General features: G+C 44.1%; 1 protein-coding gene across 1 annotated transcript in view; it reads right to left on the bottom strand.

The window, feature by feature from the left end:
* Nucleotides 1-19937, bottom strand: part of SFRP1 (secreted frizzled related protein 1) — a 46394-nt gene extending 26457 nt beyond the window's left edge. Inside the window, exons 1-3 of the mRNA XM_048512609.1 lie at nucleotides 19833-19937; nucleotides 19102-19737; nucleotides 2137-2214 (exon numbers count right to left, since the gene is read on the bottom strand). Coding sequence (XP_048368566.1) covers nucleotides 2137-2214; nucleotides 19102-19651 — 628 coding nt within the window. The 5' untranslated portion in view covers nucleotides 19652-19737; nucleotides 19833-19937. The remainder of the gene's footprint in view (nucleotides 1-2136; nucleotides 2215-19101; nucleotides 19738-19832) is intronic.
* Nucleotides 19938-22350: the final 2413 nt, after the last annotated feature.

Below are 22350 nucleotides of genomic sequence, written 5' to 3' on the forward strand. Positions count from 1 at the left end.
TGGCATGACTTGTTTTTGAGAAACCCATGTTGACTTTTAGTGAACACAGCATTCCCTTCTAACTGCTTAAAGACTGGGGTGCTGTGTGGTTTCCGGGCTGTATGGCCGTGTTCTAGCAGCATTCTCTCCTGACGTTTCACCTGGCTGGCATCTTCAGAGGCTGGCATCTTCAGAGGATCTGAAAGATCTGCTTAAAGACTATCTGTTTAATGATCTGCTCTAAAATCTTTCCTGGTATTGATGTCAGGCTGACTGGACAGTAATTATTTGGGTCCTCTCCCCCCCCCCTTTTTTTTTTTTTTTTTTGAAGATGGGGACAGCATTAGCCCTTCTCCAGTCTGTTGGGATAGTTCCTTTTCTCCAGGAGTTCCCAAAGATTACAGCAAGTGGTTCTGAGATTACTTCTGCCAGTTCTTATAATATCCTGGGATGTAGTTCATCAGCCCGAGGAGATGAGAATTCATTTAAAGTAGCCAGGTATTCCTGTACTGTATCTTTATTTATTCTGTGCTGAACTTCCCCTACTGTATCTAGTGTTTCATTCCCTCCTGGTTGAGCATTGTTCTCCTGCTGGGAAAACACTGAGGTAAAGAAGGTGTTTTTGAACAGTTCTGCCTTTTCATAATACCAAATGAGATTTTACACTAAATGCACAGGTTCCAATGAAAATCACATCCACTTCCTCACTTCTCTCTATTTCCATGGCATCCAACTTATTAATCATTAGAAAATTCTTAATTTTCCATGCCCACCACATCGAGACCCTTGGAATAGGGCTGGGAAATGCAGAAAATGATAAGCTCTACTAAACACGGAATAAATCCTATTAAACATTATAGAACAGGGAAATATGCACCAGCCTGCCATTTTTGGCAGTAGCTTTGTGCTTAATATAATCTTTAGACATGGTGCTACATTAGTTCTTGATAATAAGCTTCACAAATAAAGGCTCACCAACTGTCAGTTTTCTGGAAAGTCATACCAGAGTTGCCCAAGAGACTCAATGGTACACCCAAGTCTGAGCGACAAGGACTATCAGGACTCCCTTTTGGCATGTGACACAACACTGACATCTAGAGGTGAATCGATGTCATGAGTGACCCATCTGTACGTTAGGAATGAGAACAAGGATCTAAGGGAGGATATCCAAAGCAATCACCACATTAAATGTCATCATGCCTCTCTGAAACGTCAGATTTCTGCATCTTCAAATGGTGGATGAATCAACTTGTTTACCTCCTGGATACAAAAGGAGGATTGTATGCAGGGTCATTGTTACGGATTGTTAATATTAATAAAGCACACAACATTCTGTAGGACACTGTTGAGTGTGTGGGCTTTCCAAAGTTACCACATCATAAACAAACGTTTTCATTTCTCAGAAGAGTTAAGCAATTCATACCACACAAAGACTGTATAACTTTCACAACTCTTAAGGATAACAGATCCATCAAAGTCTGGGGAAGCAGCAGAATGGGAAACCACCCAAGGTCCCTTAAAAAGTCAGTCCAGCCGCGATCATTACAGCATTAACATTCCTTCCTCAGGATTTTAGTTAGAATATCAAACTTTCACGAATGTGTATTGTGTCCAGGCACCATTATGACATACAAAGCCTTAAAATATCAGGGTGTACATTATTTTATGCACTGTTTTCTCCAGTATGGGTCCGCCTGCCATCAGATAAACCACTGAACATGCCATAGCTGCTAAGAACTGTCTTTTGTTTGTTGCCCTGTTACACATGGTTGACTAAGAATTCAGATGGTCCTGTGGCTCAGATCCAGTTTTAGAAGTAACAAGTTCACTTTTCAGTGAAAGAAGCCATGAGTCGTCATGTTACTGTATTGCTTACATGTGTACACTCTTGAAAGGCAAAGGCCCACTGCCAGCTTGGCTCCAGCAAGGATTGTTCAAGAAGCATATTGGTTCATCAACTGGTGATCTAACAGCATCCCCAAGCAATTAAGCTCCATGCATGTGAAACCTTGACTGTCAGTCAAAACCAGGTCCATTCTAGAGCCTGACTAGTTGATTGCCCCAATACCAAGACCTGATTATAGCAGCCAGAGAATCCAGAACTTGTTCATTTTGAGATAGGAAATGTAAAAATCTGAAAGAGGATGTGTTCCTTACCAAATTCACTGGCACACAAGTGCTCAAGGATAGCGTCTGACTTCATCTCGTTGTCACAAGGAGGACAAACAGTCGTGCCTGGAAAGAGAAGAGAGGACAGTTCAGCCCACAACACAAAAGGAAAACTGGTAAGATGGAGAAATCAGGTAGCATCCTCTGAGAAGGCATCTGAAATACAGGTTGGGTGTATATTTAACTTTTTTTGTTTCAAATGAGGGGTTTTACTGCTGTTTTGGCATGTTTCACAGGTAAAATCCATTTGAAGCGCTATTCTGTCATTTATAAGGACAGTGCATCTCTGAAACACACGAAAGTTTGTATCTCATGAAATGGAGAAAAGATTGGGTGTCCACTGGCCAAATTTGACTCTGGGCAAGATAGCCACTTTACTGAAGGGAAGGAGAACTAGGTCCAATTAGTGTCTGGATAGAAGACTGCCCTGGAATTGAAACTTTTTTTCACAGCTCCCTGGAGGAAAAATTGGTTGTGAATATAATAAACAAACACACTTATGGGAGCTGCCTCGTCTCACTTCATGGGAAGACATTCTCCAGTTCAAGGCAAGCACTCCTCTCTCAGTGGCTGTGAGGAATGCAGACATGCCTTGGAAAAGCATCTGCTCATGTTGATTTTCTCATAGGAAATCTTACCAAGGATGCAGGTTGGACTAATTAACCCCCAGGGATCTCTTCCAGTTCTGAGTATGCTCCTTACTGACTTCTGAGTTCACATGTCAGTTTAGAAAAGCAAAATTATACCTTTTGAGTATTAATTTTATGAACTTCAGGCATAAAACAGGCAATTTGTCAATTTTGTCCCCTAGAACAACTCATACACAAGCTAAACTTTCATGTTATTGCCTGTGTTGGTCTTCCCAGGATCTTTACAGCAGTTCAACATTCTCATTTGTTTCTTTTTCATGTTTTATTTGCCTCTTTGCTCAGTCTTTCTCTCCACCCCACCCTAATATGTTGATGTAGCCCTTGAAGTCAGCTATGAAAGAATGTGGGGGAGAGTTATGAGATTTTTCTAAGAGATGCATCCAAAGAAAACTTCCTTTCCTAGTTGAAATCTTAGTATACAAACTAAAATTAAGACACTGGAAGTTCCCAGAATGCAATCAAGGCTTAAGCCCTCTGTAAAAGGGCAGTGCTATCACAAAGCTCTGGAAACTGTTGTTCTCCAACAGAGTTGAGGTTCTCCAACAAAGAATGCATAGAACCATCACCAAATTATGATCCACAGATTTCTTCAGGGAGGATATGGACATTAAGGTTGTTCGAAACCAGATTCAAAGTGATTCACTTTCATAATTGGCCTACAGTGAGATGAAGAAAGGGAGAGTGACTTGTTTTGGGAGTGTGGAGACATTTGTGCTCTGGGTTGCTGCTGTTCTGAGAGGAGAAACTGGATCAAGGTAGATACGCATGTAAGACACAAGGGGTTTCAGGTCTATGTTGTGGTGGGGGTCAAGGAAAGCACAGAGGTCCATGTGTGTCATATTTCTAGCCATCAGGTGTTTGACTTACACTGTCAGTATTTTAGCCTAAGACAAAATATCAGGTATTTTTTTGGACAAACCAGGAATCGGGAGCACTGGGCATTACACTCCCTCCCTCCATTCACGTCACAACTTGATTCACTGAGTTCTATCTGCTGGCATAGCAAACTCACCCCAAACGTTGTCCCTGTGCCTAGCCACTAATACATTTATATCCTGCTAATTGACTAAGTATTTTTAAAATCACAAGTTGGTAACTCTAGGTAGTCATCTTACAGCAGTTCACAACAGCAAAAGCATCAAATACATGAAGCTGTCTCATTCTAAGTCAGACTCTTGTTTCATTTAGCTCGGTGAGGTCAGTTCTGAATGACAAAGACTTTCCAGTGTCTCAGGCTTTTCCCAGGATTGTCAACCTCCATGTGGTGGCTGAAGTTCTCCTGGGATGATAGCTGATCTCCAGACAACAGAAATCAATTCACCCGGAGAAAATGTCTGCTTTGGAAGGTGGACTCTAAGACATCATACCCCAATTGAAGTCCCTCCCCTCTCCAAACCCCACCCTCCTTAGACTCCGCCTCCAAATCACCAGGCGTTTTCCAAAAGCACCAGGCAACCTAGTCTTTCCTAAACTCCTGCCACATGACATCCTTTAACTGGAGATGTCAGGGATTTCGTCATCCAGAAAAGATGGCTTTTAATGCACCAACGAAAGCTATATGCTACAGAGAAGATCTGGACTACCTCCTATAACAGTGGTGGCGAACCTATGGCACTCCAGATGTTCACAAACTACAATTTCCATCAGCCCCTGCTAGCATGGCCAATTGGCCATGCTGACAGGGGCTGATGGGAATTGTAGTTCCTGAACATCTGGAGTGCCATAGGTTCGCCACCACGGTCCTATAAAGTGTATCCATTGAACATTATCAGTAGGCCGGCATAACCCAAAAGGCTAGTCAACTCTACAAACTTTTATCAGCTGTATACTATTTTAACTGTCGTGGATTCCCCAATGAATCCTAGGAACTGCAGTTTGGCAAGAGAGCTGAAAATTCTCAGCTGGAGATTCCAAATCTCTTCTCAAAGAACTACAGTTCCCAGCGTAGAACAGAGTATTATCAAGCCAGTTTAGCAACTCTGTACAGCAGAGAGTGTACCCCCAAGACTTCTTAACTTCTAATAGCCACCTTAACCCAAAAAAGCTGCATTCTGAGTTTTCTCTGGTTTTTTTCCAATCTACTTCCATCTTAATACCTCTGTTGACCCCTTCCAAGCACAAACTTACCCCAGGGCGAGGGAGAGGAATGTGTAACACTCTATTAATTGGCGAGTCCCAATGCATCCAGCAGGTCTGTGGGCTTTGCAGCCCCATGTTTAAGGCCAGAGGAATTTCAGCAGTTCAGCAGTTCAGCGGCAAAAATAAATTCAATTTCTCAGGTGTTAATAGCGGAGGGATGGGGACTGGAATGGAAATGATTTTCTTTTTCAATTGATTTTTGGAGGAACATCAAGATTTGATACTGGTCTCTGACCTCAGTGATTTCAGCACATGAAAACTAGCCAACAGTTGGAACTCTCATCGTGGCTTTAGACAAGTTAGTCTCTGCTTTCCCAAAGCATGCAAATTTCTGCAAGAAATCCCAAGGTTGGAAAATCAAGCAATATATTTTGGCAGACAAGATTAGAGCTCACCATATGCTCCCACTGACCAGTGATAGTCCTTAATTTCTGGCACCCGTGCCTGGAAAATTCACAGATGCTATTTATTTGTTGCCATTCCAAGACTCCCTATTAAAATGTTGTTTGTCTAAGTCCCTAGCATGGTCAATAAGTCTCTGCCCAGAAAACTAAATCACTAAGTGAGAGAAAGATACCGCCTCTAGCTTACATAATTCTCAATGTATGTGTATGAACACTGATGTGCCATGGCATGCACAGTCTACCATTTTCCGCACTTTTCCCTGTGGATGCATGTTTGGAAGTCCTGATAACCTATTAGCTGACCAATTCATTTTTTCTAATACAGGTGCAACCCAAAGAACAAACAGACTTTCTCCTGGATTTATCTTAAAGATTTTTTTAAAATGAGTAAAGGTATATAGTTCCATCCAAGCAATGAGAATTCAGCAATGTATAATGGTGGAAAGGGTGAATTGGGAAGATCCGTTATTTCACCCATCAAAAGCACAGAGGTTTTGGGATAATTACGTAAATGAAATTCACCCCCCATTCCCCCCACTCCCAATAACCTAGCAAATACGTTGCTTAACTGAAAATCTGCCCCGACAAGGAGGTAGGCTTGCCGTGTGGAGAAGCGCTGTGTGTAAATGACCTAAATAAAGTAAACAAACGTTTCCAGATGAACATGTAAGATATTCTGATTGAATACCAAAAAATCTAGATAGTAACATTCTGTCAATTAATAAATGAGAAATATTTCCTCAATTAAAAGGTGCCCTTGAGCAGATTTTTTCAGGGGAGGTGCCGCTGGATAAATCGTATTTCTTCTGAGGGATTGCCTGCTATGCATCATTTCAAAACCTGAGGAACATCCTTCCTCATAAGGTCTGCTTGGCACATTCAGCCTCAGCATTTAAGAGCCAAGCAAAGATCTTTCTGTTCCATCTGGCTTTCAATTAAGTTCTGGTTTTGATTTTGAATGGTGGCAGCTATTATCCACTTGCAGCCATTAGGGATGAGCAAATGGTTGCTATTCCATTTCATCTTCATGCTTGTTTATATTGTTGTCAACAACAATTTCAGTCCTCTGCTTTTTTGCAGTTGGGTTTTTTTAATAAGTTTGCTCATGTTGTAGCATTTTAGACACAATTCATATGGAAGCAATATGCCCAACATACATCATTTATACACAAAATGTACAGAGTATATGATTTATTGACATACATAGCATTAAAATGTGTACAGTGTAAAGGAAAAATTCAATATGTGAAACAGGAAGTTGTGAAAATTATTGTGGTTTAATTTGTAGAAGGAAGAAGTGAAGTTAAAATGGGGGGGTTTAACGTTAAAGCAGCAGAGATGACACATTCAAAATGATTCTTAACTGGTGTTAACCTGCTGTGATATTTTGGCTTACGATTTTATCTGCTGAGTTTAAAACCTGAGGTGGTTCATTTAGTTTATGTGCTACCCAATACATTTAGCTGTATTTTACTATATATTGTTTTATTTTATATTCTAACTCGGTTTTAAGCAAATTTGAAGTGTATTATTTAAGAGAGTTTTTTTTTCTTCAGAACTATTGTGTTATGAATATGAAAATATATGCAGAATGGTTCAATGGAGTAAACCTCATTATGACTGAAAGTGATATCCTATGCAGAATTACTTCATTCTAAATCCATCTGTTTAATATTGCATTGTAAATCTATTAAGTCAAGTGACAGCCCTACTAATAGGAAATTTTGAACACAACACATTCATGTTGCAAACATGTGCAGGTATACTTATTAAGAACTTGCAGCTGACTGAAACTCCTTGTTAGTATAATTTTGGCATCCAACCTGGATTTTCTTCTGTATCATGTGTGATATTACTCTGAACCATCAAAGGAGGTACATGCACATGGGAACCCATCCTAAGCGTACGCAGAGAAGTATACAAGCTGCTCTGTGAAGACCAACATTTCTAACTGATTAAGGAGAATATCAGATTTTCTGAGTATTGCTTGTGCAAAGTGGCACTGATGTACCCAAATTAACATATTTATTTATTGAATTACTTCACATACACCCTGCCTTTCTCCTGAGGGGGACCCAAGTAGCTTACATTGTTTTCCATTTTATCTTCACAACAATTGTGAGGTAGATTAGACTCAGAGTCTATGATTGGGCAAAGGTCATCCCACAAGGTTCACCAGATAAGAGTCTGCTGCTCCTGCGGAGGAGTGGGGAAACAAACTGGTCTTCCAGATTAGAGTCCACCATTCTAACCGCTACATCACTGTGGCGCTCATGCAGGTTGAACATGGAAGAACTTCACGTTTTTGCTCAGGATAAATACACAATCTAAGTACACGATTGAAGCAACCACACACCTGAATCCCTGAATGTCCAGCATTACATGGACTTTCCACATTTCCAACACATTCCCTGAAATGAGTCTCTAGTTAATAGAAGAAGAAAAAATTGGATTTATACCCTGCCTATCTCTCCTGTAAGGAGACCAATGGCAGCTTACAAACTCCCTTCCCTTCCTTGCCCCACAACAGACACCAAGTGAGGTAATTGGGCTGAGAGAGTTCTGAGAGAACTGTGACTAGCCCAAGGTCACTCAGCAGGCATCATGTGTAGAAGCAGGGAAACAAATCCAGTTCACCAAATAAGAGTCCACCGCTCATGTGGAAGAGTGGGAAATCAAACCTGGTTCTCCAGACTGGAGTCCATCTGCTCTTAACCACAATATCATGCTGGCCCTCTAGTTTCTTTATGAACATTAAATTCCCAGTGTGACAAAAAGGGCATATTTATTCATTACAGAATACTAATATTGAATATTTGCATTGCAATAACCATGTTCATAGTATTGAGATTTGTCTTTTAAAGGTCCATGTGGAGAACCTGACCTGAAGAATGCCTATCAATCTACATTAAACATTTTAAAAAGGCAAACCTAATCTATGAGGGAAGTCACCTTCTGGTCCCGCCTCCCCCCCAAAAAACTGTTTGCATGATGTAATGGTCACTGTGAATGCAGAAATTGATTATCCCATCCAATATTGTCAGGACCAGCCTGATCATCAAGCAGGTTAAGATGGCTGCCAATTATCATCTATTTAGTTTCCATAGGAACCTTCTTTACTATTAGGCAGATTTTTGGAGGCCCAGCTCTGTGAGCCACGATGGTACAATAAAAGGATGCTGACAAACGGCAAGGCTTTTTCCGTGATGACAACTCAGTTGTATGACTGAATTAACAATTTATTAACATTGAAGACCAGCCCGCTTTCACAACTATGTAGTTGGTACCTAGTCTGTTAAGTGTTTAGAACCAGCTTAAGACTTTTTGATCTACCCGGGTTCTTACCATAATTTCAGGGAAATGGCTGGCTTCTCTTTTATATCATATTTAATCTGGTGTCAATGAATATCATATTTAATCTGGTGTCAATTTTTCAAAGGAAAACAAAAGACTTATATACTCAATTTATTATTGCATAATTGTTTTGAACTTGTTATTGTTTGGTAACATGCTTTTAATGCTGCTGATTTTCATAAGGTCTTGTTTGTTCTGAAATGGTTTAGTAATTTTGAGCATCCTTGCAAGGGCTTTCAAGTTGAGAGTGTGGCCTAGAAGTAGATTAAAGAAATAAAAACAAACATTATTACATTTTACTTTCATAGGGAGGAGGAGATGTCACTTGGATTTTCTGCCTCAAGGACTAAAAACATATTTATTTTATTTCTGTCTCAGAACATCCAAAACACTCATTTTAGACGCGAAACATTTGTTGTCTCTTAATGATGAATCCAGATCTGCTGCTTCCTATGGCAGGCCAGCTCAAATCTGACATTTAAAATGCCAAACACATAGGTCTGTGTTACTATATGTGAATAGGTGACACATTTTTAAGAAGATGTATACATTATAATGCTAACTATAAAAGTGAATTTTATATAAAATTCTCTATCTGGCTTTGCCTTGGCTTCGTCTCTGATATTTGGTGCACCCCTTTGGAATTCAATTTAAAACATTATTTTAAATATATTAACTATAGAAATCTCGAGCACAAAAACCAGCAAGACACAGGAAGTTATCTTTCAGGGACGGTCCCAGACTAGTCTCTGAATTTTTTGCTTTCATTTTTTTCAAAAAGGAAGTTTCTAGCCCTGTTGCTTTGAAGACATAAGGAAAAGCAACCCTGTCAATTAAAATCATTATTGCTTTGTCAATATACTCCTTTCAAAGCAAAGTTTGCTTGCTCACTTAATAGTAAATTTCTTCTGCCCCACAGTGCTCCAGCCAACTAAGCATACGGTAAGTCAAAGTGGCTATTTATTGTGTATGATTGTTGTTGCCAAATGCTTTGGTTTATCTCATCTTCACCACCACCCTTGAAGATTCTTTTGGTTCTTCATACTGTTTAAATGACACATATATACAACAGAGGCACATTCAAGCACACAATTATACTTTTATACCATTTTCACAACACTCGCACATATTTGATACACACTTAAAAACACATTCATTTTTATGGAGAAAATTCAGCACAAGGAAACAGATGCCGGTGTGAAAAGACAGCCTGGTGAACATATTTTTCACAGGAAGAAGTGAAATAAAAATAGAGATCTTTTAAATCTGTTTATTAAATATGTACATAACCTGGAAGCTAAACAAGGACGTGACTTCCATTGCCAGTGTGTATTTTCCTGATCTGTTGCTGAATTTGTTGACTACGTTATTGTTGGCTGATCTAGGATCATAATGGAATTAAGTATTCAAACAGAACCAGCAAGTTTCCAAAATTCAGCATGGCAGCCAAAGAACACTCGTTCCCTTATTCCCATTTTTCATTGCATAAAATTTAATTTCAGTTATTAATTTTAATTACATCCTAAATAACATTTTTAATACATGCAGGTTTTTAAATTCTGGCTGTTCTGCTCTTATTCCAGCCCCACCACTGCTCTACTGTGATGCACCATAAACACACACACCCCTTCCCTCCATGGAAAGATTTCTTGCTGTGGGGCGGGGTGAAAAGTGGACCTCTCCCAGATTTCAGAGGGTAGAAACAGTGGCAAGTTGTAACAAGATGTAACACCAAAAGTCTGCACTGACGGAGAAATGATATGTCATTTCTCAGAAATAAAGTTTAAAACAAAGCCCACTGCTCAGCCAGTTCACAGCTGGAAGTTGGTAGGTGCTGGGATGCCTCTTGAACTATGTCCGTACTCTTGAAGTTAAAGATATCCCCAGTGGTGGGATCCAAAAATTTTAGTAACAGGTTCCCATGGTAGTGGGATTCAAACTGTGGCATATGGCGTAATGGGGCTAAAGGGCATGACGGGCAGTGACTGGCATTCTCAGCGGGCATCTTCCTGGGCGGGGCTGTGGTGGTAAGGGACACAGCAGCTGGGCGCCATACCGGGTCCTTGGGCGGGAAACGAATTTAACGTAGGGTGAAGGCTGCCACGCACACCGGTGCACCTCCTGCTAGACTGCTTCAAGTTCTGCGCGCTACTGCTGAGAGGAGGGGTGTAACTAAGGCAAAAATCACGGGGCAAAATCACCAATTAGTAACCCCCTCTCAGCACACACAAATAATTAGTAACCTACTCTCGGGAACCTGTGAGAACCTGCTGGATCCCACCTCTGGATATCCCCCATCTCCCTTTGCACAGGAGAGTGTCACTCAAGGCAGACATGAATGCCAAAACCATGAAGGGTGCAGGCCCCTCAGAGAAGTGTGCCCAGTCTCAAAATTTCACTGGCAGAGAGCACTGCAGCCCTCGTGGGTCAGGACTGAGGAACCACATACACACAACACACATACAGAAAGCACATAGAAGGGCTTTGTTTGTTAAAAAGGCAGTTGTGCTTCAGAAGGCTATGCAACGAATGGCATACTTCCCTGTTCAGAGAAATCCTGAAAATGTTGCCTGTAAATCACTTGCTGCCAGGTGCTTTCCACAAAATCCCTGAAGGTTGAGCTCTGCCCCCAACTCAGGGAATCATTGTGTCCAAATAAAAGAGGGAGAGGGGATTTCAGACGTCAGAAAGATCATACATCAAGCACAACGATGCTTTTAATGGGTGAGATAGCTTCTTAAAATTCTGGAAGCGAGTTCTGGGTTTGACAGTTTTCTTCCTCCACATTTTCCACTGTTTAGAACAAAAGAGGCAGAGGCACCATTGCTAGTCAAAGTTCTGATATCTGGGGTCTGTGCAAGATCAGGAATCACTTCTCATCTTCTGTCCATTTCACTTATCACAATGAGAGACTGCCAGATTAATTTCCCCCCACCGCATCCCAGTGCAGCCAATTCCAGCAAGTACCTGTATTGTATGGTTCAGTATACAAATCTAAAGACAACACAACCTGTGAATTGTGTGTCACATGTATTTTCTTACTACTTCTTTACAGTTGAGGACTGAAAAACAATGTAGCTTAAAATAACACTGGGGATCATGTTTCTTAAGTTTTATAAGATAACCAACTAAAATGGTTTAACCTCCCATTACCCTATTTCTGTAAAATGAATGTAAAGATTGTGTTTTGGGGCAGCAGAATTGTACAAGACAGACAATAGCTTTTGAGAGAGAGAGAGAGAGAGAGAGAGAGAGAGAGAGAGAGAGAGAGAGGCAGCTGTGGTCACATGTACATGCACATTTCTTTTGTTCCACTGTCATCCAGAACACTGCAGAACCTGCCAGATCTGTTTGAATGGAGAAAACTCATCCTTAGCAATGCAGGTTGTATCATACCAGACTGTTGATTGTGAGGTATCTGGCGTCAATCGTGCTCTACTATCTGTTCTAGTTTGCCTCCAGTGTCCCCGAAGGTGCAACCATTGGTTAGTATTGGTATCACTTGAGAAGTCCCAGGCTGTAATGGGACACATCTGGATTCAGTGAGATTCCATAGGTCACTCTCTTTTTTCCTGGACCAGTTGAACAGTCTTAGGAGGTTCCTGCACCATTTTCCATCTGCAATCTATAGGTTCCAGTTCAGCCAGCTCTTGTGCCCCTGACTTTCCGCAGGGTGAAGTGTTTTGTGCATTATAAGCCATTAGTAATTGCCGTGAGTCTAGATCTATTTCATGTTCACCTTAGTTTTTCTGGAGTGACTGGTTAAATAAGTCACGTGTTGCAGAGTCCTCTTCTTCAGATGGTGTCCTGGTTGTCATCGCCTGGGACAGATTGCTTGTGAACAGTTCAGCTCCAGAATTGGGTGGTTGGAAAGATGGCTCAATTATTTCCCCTCTGCCTGGTAGATCTGTTGAGCTGTTTGCTGTACTTTCTTGGGACAGTCAGAGGACTTTTCTTAATTTATCCAATCGCAACAGTATCATTTCCTGTTGGTTGGGGGTCAGCATTAGGTAGGAGTCTTTCACTTTGTTATCCAGTGTTTCATAATTTATCACAGGGCATTCACTCGGTTTGCTATTTGAGGTCATTAACAAGCTATCTTGGTTACTTGTTAGGGACTCATTACTTTGCAAGGTGATCTTTTGGAGTGAGCCCTCCACCTCCATGGCTATCTTGGGTGACTTATTACATTTATCTTTGAGCTGTATGATGGCTGTCAGCTCACAGAAATCTCCAGTCCTCAATGATGCTTGCAAATTGTTCCTTAGCGAGAATATTAGCTGTCATGGCCTTACCTTCTGCCATAAGTTCAACTAGGGGACTGTTATTACCATGTTTATGGGTAGGTTCAAGAAGCATTTTGACTCTGTTGTCTTTAAATACTCTAGTTATAATGATGTTAAAGCACTCAAAAAAAACTATACTTCATTTTAAGTAATTGTTTTGGCGCCCTTGGTGATTTAAAAGTAAGCAGGAGCCTGCTATACTTCTTTACTGGGGGAAGTCGCAAATAAGAGACCAATTCAGTATCCTTGGGATTGCATTCCATTAGTCTGCTAATTAAGTTCTTGATAGTGTTGTAGCTGGTCCATCTGTTATGGTTTAAACTGGAATTTCCTACGAGGATGGCCACCTGTTTATTCTGAAGAGACAGAGCTAAGATATTCTGCAATCTTAAACAGGCAGCACTGTTAAGTTCATTTGTAACAGCTGGTATTGGGAGTTTATAGCAGAGGAGTAGCAAGGGGGGAAAGCGCCCAGTGCACTAGTGCGTCCTCCATCCCCATCCCTCCTCATCCTGCCATGCCCCCGGAACGCCCTCGCCACACCCCACAGGGGCACGCGCCCACCACGCCCTTGGAGCTACACCTCTGGTTGATAGTAACTTGATCTGGCCGCAGAAGGCCATTGCTCTCACATCCTGCATGTGAGCTCCCAAAGGCACCTGGTGGGCCACTGCGAGTAGCAGAGAGCTGGACAAGATGGATTCCAGTCTGGCCCAGCAGGCTAGTTCTTATGTTCTTATGATCTGAACTCATCAAATTTGTTAATCAAGGTGGAGATATTTATCAAAAACAATTCAAAAGTTTTTGAGGTCAGAACCTACCAAGTCTAAAGGTAGAAGTGGACTGTTCTGACCATCAGCTTGGCCAGCCTGCTGTGTTGGTAATTCACAGGCCGGGAGTTTGTCAGCACTATCCAAGGAAGCAGTAACACAGCTGCTGAGATCGATTGATAGAGGGGAAATTACAGAGACTGGATTTAAAGAAGTCATAGCCTCAGTACCCAAATCAAGAACTGCGTATTTGTTGGTCTGAGGGAAACTCTCCCAAACACTGTCCACACAAAACTGGTCCATTTTTGTTTGTTTGTGTGTTTTTGAGAAGAATAGACCAGGGAGTTAGCTGAACAACGCAGTTTTCTTGAGCCCATTTCTGCGGGGAGAGTCTTCTCAATGTTGATTTAAGGGATAAGAAGTCCTAGCAGGAAATTCCACTGTGTAATTAGTTTCACAAGAATCGCTAAATAAAATAATGTCCTTGGTCAGGAAAGTCAGCCTGCAGTAGAATTATTCAAGATAATAAAGCAGACTATTCCTTGAGATAAAGGGGAGCGTTAAGAGACGTCCTCGAAACGTTATAGTTGAGGGGGGTTTTTTTTAAGTCTTAAACAACTGGGGGAAAATCATGCAAAAATTATAAATAAGAGAAGTTCAGTAATCTCTTTAAAAGGCAATTTTGAAAAAGGTTAAAAGTTTAAGAGTGGAGCAATCTTACAAGGCTGCTGCACCAGTCGCCATCTTTTTTCCCCTCTCCCTATAAAATAGTATTTTTATGTTCTGCTACAGTCTTTAGTAAAACAGGTTTGGCAGGTTTTTGAAGCACCTCCAATGGAAAGTATACTTCTGAAGTTTAGAAAAAAAAAGTCAGGCTCATGTCTGTCCAAAGATGCTACTCTCTGACCAGGAAACTTTTCTCCCATAAGCTTCCCAGCCTCGGGATTCTCTGTAATTATTTCACAATGAAGGAAATACACTCTGCACTTGCTCAGTGGAACTTCTTACTCTCATTGCTTCACATATTTTGGAGCTGGGCCCTGACAGTGATAACAGTTGCCGGGGGAGGGGGGGGTTCAAGGTCAAACCAATCAAGATGAAGACATTATTTGCATGTTAGACTCATTTACAATAAAGCAGGGAGGTTTGCATTTGACAATAAAAGGTATACATGAGGAAGGGGTACTGGACATTTCCCACCACCACACCTTACCTCCATTCCATCTCAAGGTAATTTTCTCCCTTCCTGCCTGCAAGATCAGAATTGCGCCAGGAACAGAAAAAGGGCAAGAGAAAATAGAGCACATCTCTCTAACAGTCCAATACATATATACACACATGCTCTTTACATGTGAACTTGATGGGCTCACTAAAAGAAATACATGTCCACCAAGTTCACATCTGATTCGTCCCTGCGCCCCAGCATAAATTTGGCCACAGATAAGTCTGATAATAGTACCCCCATCTCTTAAAATATTGTTGTCTCTAATGTCCTCTCTCTTTTTTTGCAAAACCCTTAATTAGAAAACTGGACTAGACTTGTTAAGCATTGGTGTATAACTGAAACAAATAGGTCTTGTTAAAAAGAAAGAGATTTTGGAGCCTGAACTGCTGAGACAGCTACGCTGAAATGACCAGAAACAAATCCCTCCGGTTTTAGACTTTGGAGCAGTTACGAAAATAACTTCTTCCTGTCCAGAGATTAGCCTACTTAATTTTTTTTAAAGAAGTCCACCCTGAAGCATTATGCTAGATGGTTCAGAAATGCTCAGGAATGTGACTGAATGGACCTTTTTAAAACTCTGTGTGTGTGTGTGTGTGTGTGTGTGTGTGTGTGTGTGTGTGTGTGTGTGTGTGAGAGAGAGAGAGAGAGAGAGAGAGAGAGAGAGAGAGAGAGACCACCTCTGTGCTATCGAATTATTTTGTGTATCAGGAGACCGACATCCACTTCAGGAATGGCATTTCAGGCTACACAAATCAGACCCAGGGAAAAATGCATCCTGCACATGTTAAGTGTCTTACCTTTCAAAGGTACACAGGATTCACGTCTTGAAATGGACTGAATGACTGACAGAGGCAAGCTTGCTATCCACGCAAAGCATCCACAGACAGAAATCTGAGCCATGAAATGCAATTCAACAAGAACTTCTCTTGCGTGAGCCTCACTGGAATGAGTGGAAATCACACAAGATTGTTCCTGCGTTTTTTGCTGCTCCCATTCATTGCACTGGTGCTTGACCAGAAGAACTTTCCAAAGTGTTGTACCCTGAACAAATTCGTTAGCAGAAAAGGGCTCCATTTGGATGCTTCTGTCTGCAGAACCTCTTAGGTCAGGGGTGGCCAACCTATGTTCATGGACTACAATTCCCATCAGCCCCTGCCAGAATGGCCAATTGGCTTGCACTTCTGTATCACAGCAAAACGTACATTCTGCCAGGAAAAGACAGGCCTGGAGTGTAACAGAGATCTGTGTGGGGAACCTTTCCTGCAGCAAATCTACAGGTCCCTTAAGACTCTGGTCAGCAGTTAGATTTGCCATGTCTACAGGAGGGAAGGAGCTTGTAGCCAAAGCCCAGTGCCCCAGACCCAAAATGGCTTGATGCCAAGGCCCGTTGCTACCTGTGCTCACCTGCACCATTCATTTCTTGCTAGGACTGGCAACTTGGGGGCTAGAGTGGCACCACTCAACAGGTGATATTCGGCCCAGGTTGCTGTAAGTTGCTGAGCCTATTTGAAAACGACAGCAGATCATCAGAGGCATGATTCCAAAAAGTAAACTTCAATCAATTTTAACTTGCCCAAAGGCACTCAATGTGTCAAAGGCTATCAGGGATTTGAACTTGGCATTTGCTCAGGCAAGGCCAAGCTTGTAGCTAGTACATGTGGGCTTCTGGGCTGCCCTGAGATATTTTGGTGCCTAGGATAGAAAATGCAGCTGGCTCCCCAGTCCCCACTGGTTAGCGACAGGAAACTTTTGTGGACATGTAAGAAGCAGGTAACACTGTGCTAGCTGTTATTCTCAAGATGTATTGCCAATGGGCTTTTAATGTGCTTGGGGGAGTCCTTTAGCTGTGCTAATCCATAGTAGCCACAAGCCAAGGGGATCAACACAAGCCACCAAGGGGGAAAGAGCTGTAGGTACACAATACGCCCCTCTTCCCACTATGCCTGGGAGTATCTACAGTACTCTTCCAAGTGCACTCAAGCTAATATAGCCTAGTTCACACACACAAACACACACACACACACACACACAGTTTCTCTACATAGGCAAGTTCATTGCCAACTTTATCTTCTCGTCATTACAGCTTACTTGAGAAGCAACCCAATGTCTGGCTTTGCTGGAAAGCTCAGTGCTCGGGAGGATGGAAGGTGAAATTAAAAGGCTTAGCAGCAACGGCTTATTGCTGGTCATTACTATGGCAATCCAGTGACGGATGTGCAAACCAGCCCGAAGACACTGAACTAGGCAAGTGCCAAGCCTACCCTCCATCAATAAGTTGACTAAGGAGATAAACAAATAGCCATGCTCCAATTCAACCACAATCTCTCTGGACGGCTCCCAGATGGGTGGCCAGCGTTGTGTCAACCCTCTCCCCATCTTCTGCAGCAAGAGAACAGCAACAATGACCCACCTCTCAGGGTTGTTGTCAAAAGACTGTAGGCAAAGCTGTTCGAACATTTAAAAGTGCTATATAAATGTAGTTGTGTTTAGCTGTTATTAGCTGCCCCTGAGGTAATGGCTTATTTCTAGGTCTGTAGGGCAACCACGAAGCCACATATGTATGGGGAATAGGTTTTAGGTTACTGTGGAGTCAAGGAAAAGCACTTTTCTTGCACTCAGGGGAACAACTGTGTCTTGTGCAATGACTTTCATGTTCCACGGCTGAGCACCATCGCAAGTCAAGTACTGTTCCCTGTGAAAAGAAAAACACCCAGGTACATCTTGTGCCGACAGGCAGTCACCTAAAACTTCTTGATGCTGTGTTTAGGTCCCACCTGTCCTAGAAGGTGCTTAGAGCAGCATTTAAGTTTTCAAAACAACCCTGTGCAACAGGTGAGGAGGAAAGAGAAAGTGATTTGCCTAAGACCACCAACTGAGGTTCAGAGTGGAGGAGGGATATTTACCTTTCATTTCCCAAGCCTGAAACTGCACATAAAATTGGATCCGGAGTGTTTGAGGTTCTTGAGTCGGAAGATCCCAACGACGATGCTAGGACCATGCAGGGCACGATGCAGGAGGACCTTGTCCAGCAAGGGCCTCAGCAACACGAAAGGGAGTTGTGCACAAGCGAATAAATGCACATTGTTCTTTCCAGCGGGATTTATATGGGAGAACTTGATCATATCTGGCATTTATATGTCATGTTCTAGGATTCGAAACGCTACATACGTGACAACAATCTTCTAAGGAAGTATTATCCTCAAACTGCAGATGGGAGAGGATTAAAAACTGTGGAACACATCCCAAACAGATCCCAAGCACATTTTGCTTGGAAGAAAGTTCCGCTGAGAGCCGGCGTATGCATAATTTCTGCAATAGTGAGTTTGGTAGTGAGTTTATAGCAGAAGTGATATTGCCCTGAAATCAGCAGCAAAGTCTCTTAGCCACTACACAACCCCATTCTGCGTCCTAGCTCCCATTTAACCAGTACACCTTTGTATTACCTTTGGCTTAGATCACTTTAAAATTGGATTAGATACGAGGGAAGGGAGATTTATTAAGAAACTACAAAGCACTGCAGATGCACTACCTGTTATTCTTTTATCCCACGCTTCATCAAAGCAGCTCAGGATGGTATACATGGTTCTATGATCCTCATTTTACCTTCATAGCAACCCCGGAAAGCAGACTACGATTGGCCCAAGATCACTCAGTGAGTTTCATGGCAGAGGGGGGATTTGAATTGAGATTGCCAAGATATTAGTCTAACCAGTACGTCACCCTGGCTTCATTGGAACACGGAACAACTATTTACAAGAGGACAAACAATGGAATAGGGGGGTCACCCTCTTGCACTATTGGTGCATTTCCTGGAACCATCTAACATGTCATGTTGAACCACAGGTGTTGGACTAGACGGGCCTTTGATCCAGTATGATCCAGCAGGATTCTTTCTTATGTGTGTGCAAATGACACTATAAGATGTCAGTGGACGATCCCCGATGGATCACATCTGCTACCCTCTTCCATACGTAATGGCAAACAAGTGCACTGCCTGAAGCATCCATCTCACCTTGCTTCAGGGGATGGCCACCTGCCAACATCTCGATCTTGGGATGGACCACAAGATGTCTCGCCTGCCTGAGCTCAGACAGCCAAGGATGCTATGAAATCAGCAAGACTTACCCTGAGGCTTCGAGGCCTCTGTGGCATTGGGGCCCGTCATAGCAATGCACACTTCGTCCTGAGGGAACTGGTCGCATTTGAGCATCTCCGGCCAGTAGAAGCCAAAGAACTGCATGACGGGCTCGCAGGAGTCACGCACAGCCTCGCAGAGCCAGCGGCAAGGGTAGATGGGCCGTTCCAGGCAGACGGGGGCAAAGAGGGAGCACAGGAAGACCTGGGTCCCCTTGTGACAGTTCTTGTTGAGCAGGGGCACCCAGCTGCTGGCTTGCTGCTTCACCTCCGCCATGGTCTCGTGATCCAGCAGGTTGGGCAGGACCATCTTGTCGTAGCCCACGCTGTGGCACAGGCGCAGATCGGCGGGGATAGCCACGCACTGCGGGGGCTTGGTGTAGAACCGTCCACTTTGGTAAGAGCTGATGTCAGACTGGAAGCTCACATAGTCATACTCGTTGGCCCCGGCCGTGCCAGGAGCAAGAAGCACCCCTAAGGCCAACAGAAGCATCCCAGGCACGTGCCGGACAGAGCCTCCTGGGCAGGTGGCAGTGCCCATTCTCAAAGGGCAATCACACCAACTTCCAGGTGCGGGGTCCTTTTTTTGCTCTCCTGCCCTTTGCTTCTGCTCCTGGTTGTGGAGGTCTGCAAAATTAAAATAGAATTTAAAAAACGAACTCCACGTACCAGCCCAAGAAGGGGCAGGCTGGGCAGTCCGCTGTCGCTGCAGCTGCTCCTACCAAGCTTGCCTCCAAGTTGCCTGCAGGAAAACGGGAAACAGCGTCCGGCTGCCCGCCGCTTGAGCCACTCACAAAGCAGCCCGGCCCGAGCGCGGCCACCAAGAGCAATTTCTTTTAAGAGTTTCGGAGCCCTGCCCCGCAGCAGCCAATCAGCGCCGAGCTGCTCCCCCAGACTTCTCTCGCCCCCCCCCCCCCCCCCCAAAAGCATACTTGTCACTCAGGGACTCAAGGAGCCAATCGCGTCCCTGGTGCGGGCTCGTTTCTCTGCTGGGCGGGTCGCCTCCTCTTCAGGGAAGGCAGCGCGCCTTGGCGCTGGGTTGGAGTCCGCACTGGTGCTTGGGGAGGCGAGAGCGCGCTCTCCTTGGCAGGCGGCTCCGAAGCCCATTTACTTGGAAGTCAGCTCACCCCCCACCTCTTGGGCTTGCTTCCCAAATCAGCCTGCTTGCGGTTACCAGGGCTCCAGTCAGATCCCAGGCGGGCTCGCTCGGAGTTGGCTTCACTCCCCGAGTTGCTCCGCACCTGGGTGTTGGGTTTCGCGCCCAGAAGTTTCGCACGCTGAGTTGCGCGGGGCTTTCACGGGGGAAAGCGGGCACGGACTTGACGTGATCTTTAAGGCGCTTGGCTGGGAAGCCAGATTGGTCTCGCAAGCCTGCAGGACAGTCGCTTGAAAGGTCGTCGGGGTTGCATGTGAGAAGCCAGCGCTCTCGCAGCCCGAGCGCCCAGTAGTCTTTTGCGCAGCCCCCTCCAAATCATGGCTTAGCTTTTTTTGGCTCGGAAATGGAGGCGCGGGCTGTGCAAGGAGGAGAATGTGGGGCTGGGTTGCTGTTGCGAGTCCCAGCCTGGTTTTAGCGTGCAGCGCAACCAGGATTATAGTCCCATCGACGCCCCTGAAAAACCCTTACAGGCGGTGCTTTTTTTAATGCATGGTAGTTTGGCCCCAGACGGTTTAGGGCAGTGGTTCTCAACCTTCCTAATGCCTTGACCCTTTAATATAGTTCCTCATGTTGTGTCTCAGTTTCTAAGGCCATCAGAAATATGTGTTTTCCAATGGTCTTAGGCGACCCCTGTGAAAGGGTCGTCCGACCCCCAAAGGGGCCGCAACCCACAGGTTGAGAACCACTGGTTTAGGGCTTTATAGGTTAACACCAAAACCTTAAACCTAATCCAGTACTCAACTGGTTGAATGTGTTCTCACCCAAGGTCCCTGTGAGGACTGTCGCTCTGCATTTTGGACCAGTTGGAGCCTTCAGAGAAGACCCGAGGGTAGCCCTTCATGGAGCAAATTGTAGTCTAATCTGGAGGTGACCATTGCATGAATCACTGTGACTAGATCCGATCGGGGGGGGGGGGCAGCTGTTTCTCCTGGCAAAGATGAAAGAATGCCACACAAGATGTTTGCATCTCTTGACCATTGTGAGAGGCATCAAAGGACACACCTAGGCTCCTGACAGTTGGTGCAGACTTTAGCTGGACATCATCAAGGCCAGGCAGTTGGCACTACCCACCCTGACCCAGCCACAAGACCTCTGCCTTCTCTGGACTTAACTTCAGCCACCACTCCATCCATTCCACTGCAGTTCCCAAACAACTGGCCAAAACATCGAGGGTGCGTGTGTTGGGGTGACTATAACTGGGTATCATCAGCATATTGATGACATCCCAGTCCAAACAAAATTCTTTGCAAACAAAATTCACAATTGATAATTGGAGCCAGAGACATATCTAGGAAAAATTGAGCCCAGGGACAAAATCTGAATTCCCCCTTCCCATGCAGGCGCCCAGGTCTACCGCCTGGAGCCCAGGTCTACCGCCTGAGGCCCACTCCAGAGTCCAGGTCTGCCGCCTGAGGCCCACTCCAGGGTCCAGGTCTACTGCCTGAGGCCCACTTCAGGGTTCAGGTCTACCACCTGGAGCCCAGGTCTACCACCTGGAGCCCACTCTGGAGTCCGTCTGCTGCTGGGAGCCCAAGTCTACAGCCTGAAGCCCACTCCGGAGGTCAGGTCTACCGTCTGGAGTCCAGGTCTACCGACTGAAGCCCACTCCAGAATCCAGGTCTACTGCCGGGAGCCGGAGCTGGCGACAAGGTCTACCGCTCAGAGCTGCCATCAGTGTCCAGGTCTATTGCCCGGAGCTGCTGCTGGCACCCAGGTCTATGTGTGCCCGTGCACATGGGTTACCCCATGTGCCCGTAGGCAGTATGCCCCTGATTGGAGCCATTGATCAGGTCACTATGTCAGGTATTTCAATATTCTCTTTCATTGCTTTCCCCAAGAGAAAAGCAAGACACTGAATTCTCAGAGGGCCACATGTATATCAAATGGTGTTCCATTCTTTCTGTGCAGCATCAGAAGTACTAGTCTCAGGTCCCACAGGTAGCAGGGACTTGCTTTGGCTTCATCACTCAATTTGCCTTGTAGCACTGGCCCAAATGGTGACTTGCAAGAAATTTACTTAGCCCGCAAGAAGCAGAGTGACCAGTTTTGCTTATTCTAGCATTTTACTGAACAAGCACAATGAG

Source organism: Sphaerodactylus townsendi, linkage group LG12 (genome assembly GCF_021028975.2).
Source record: "Sphaerodactylus townsendi isolate TG3544 linkage group LG12, MPM_Stown_v2.3, whole genome shotgun sequence".
In the NCBI taxonomy this organism is placed as follows: domain Eukaryota; kingdom Metazoa; phylum Chordata; class Lepidosauria; order Squamata; family Sphaerodactylidae; genus Sphaerodactylus; species Sphaerodactylus townsendi.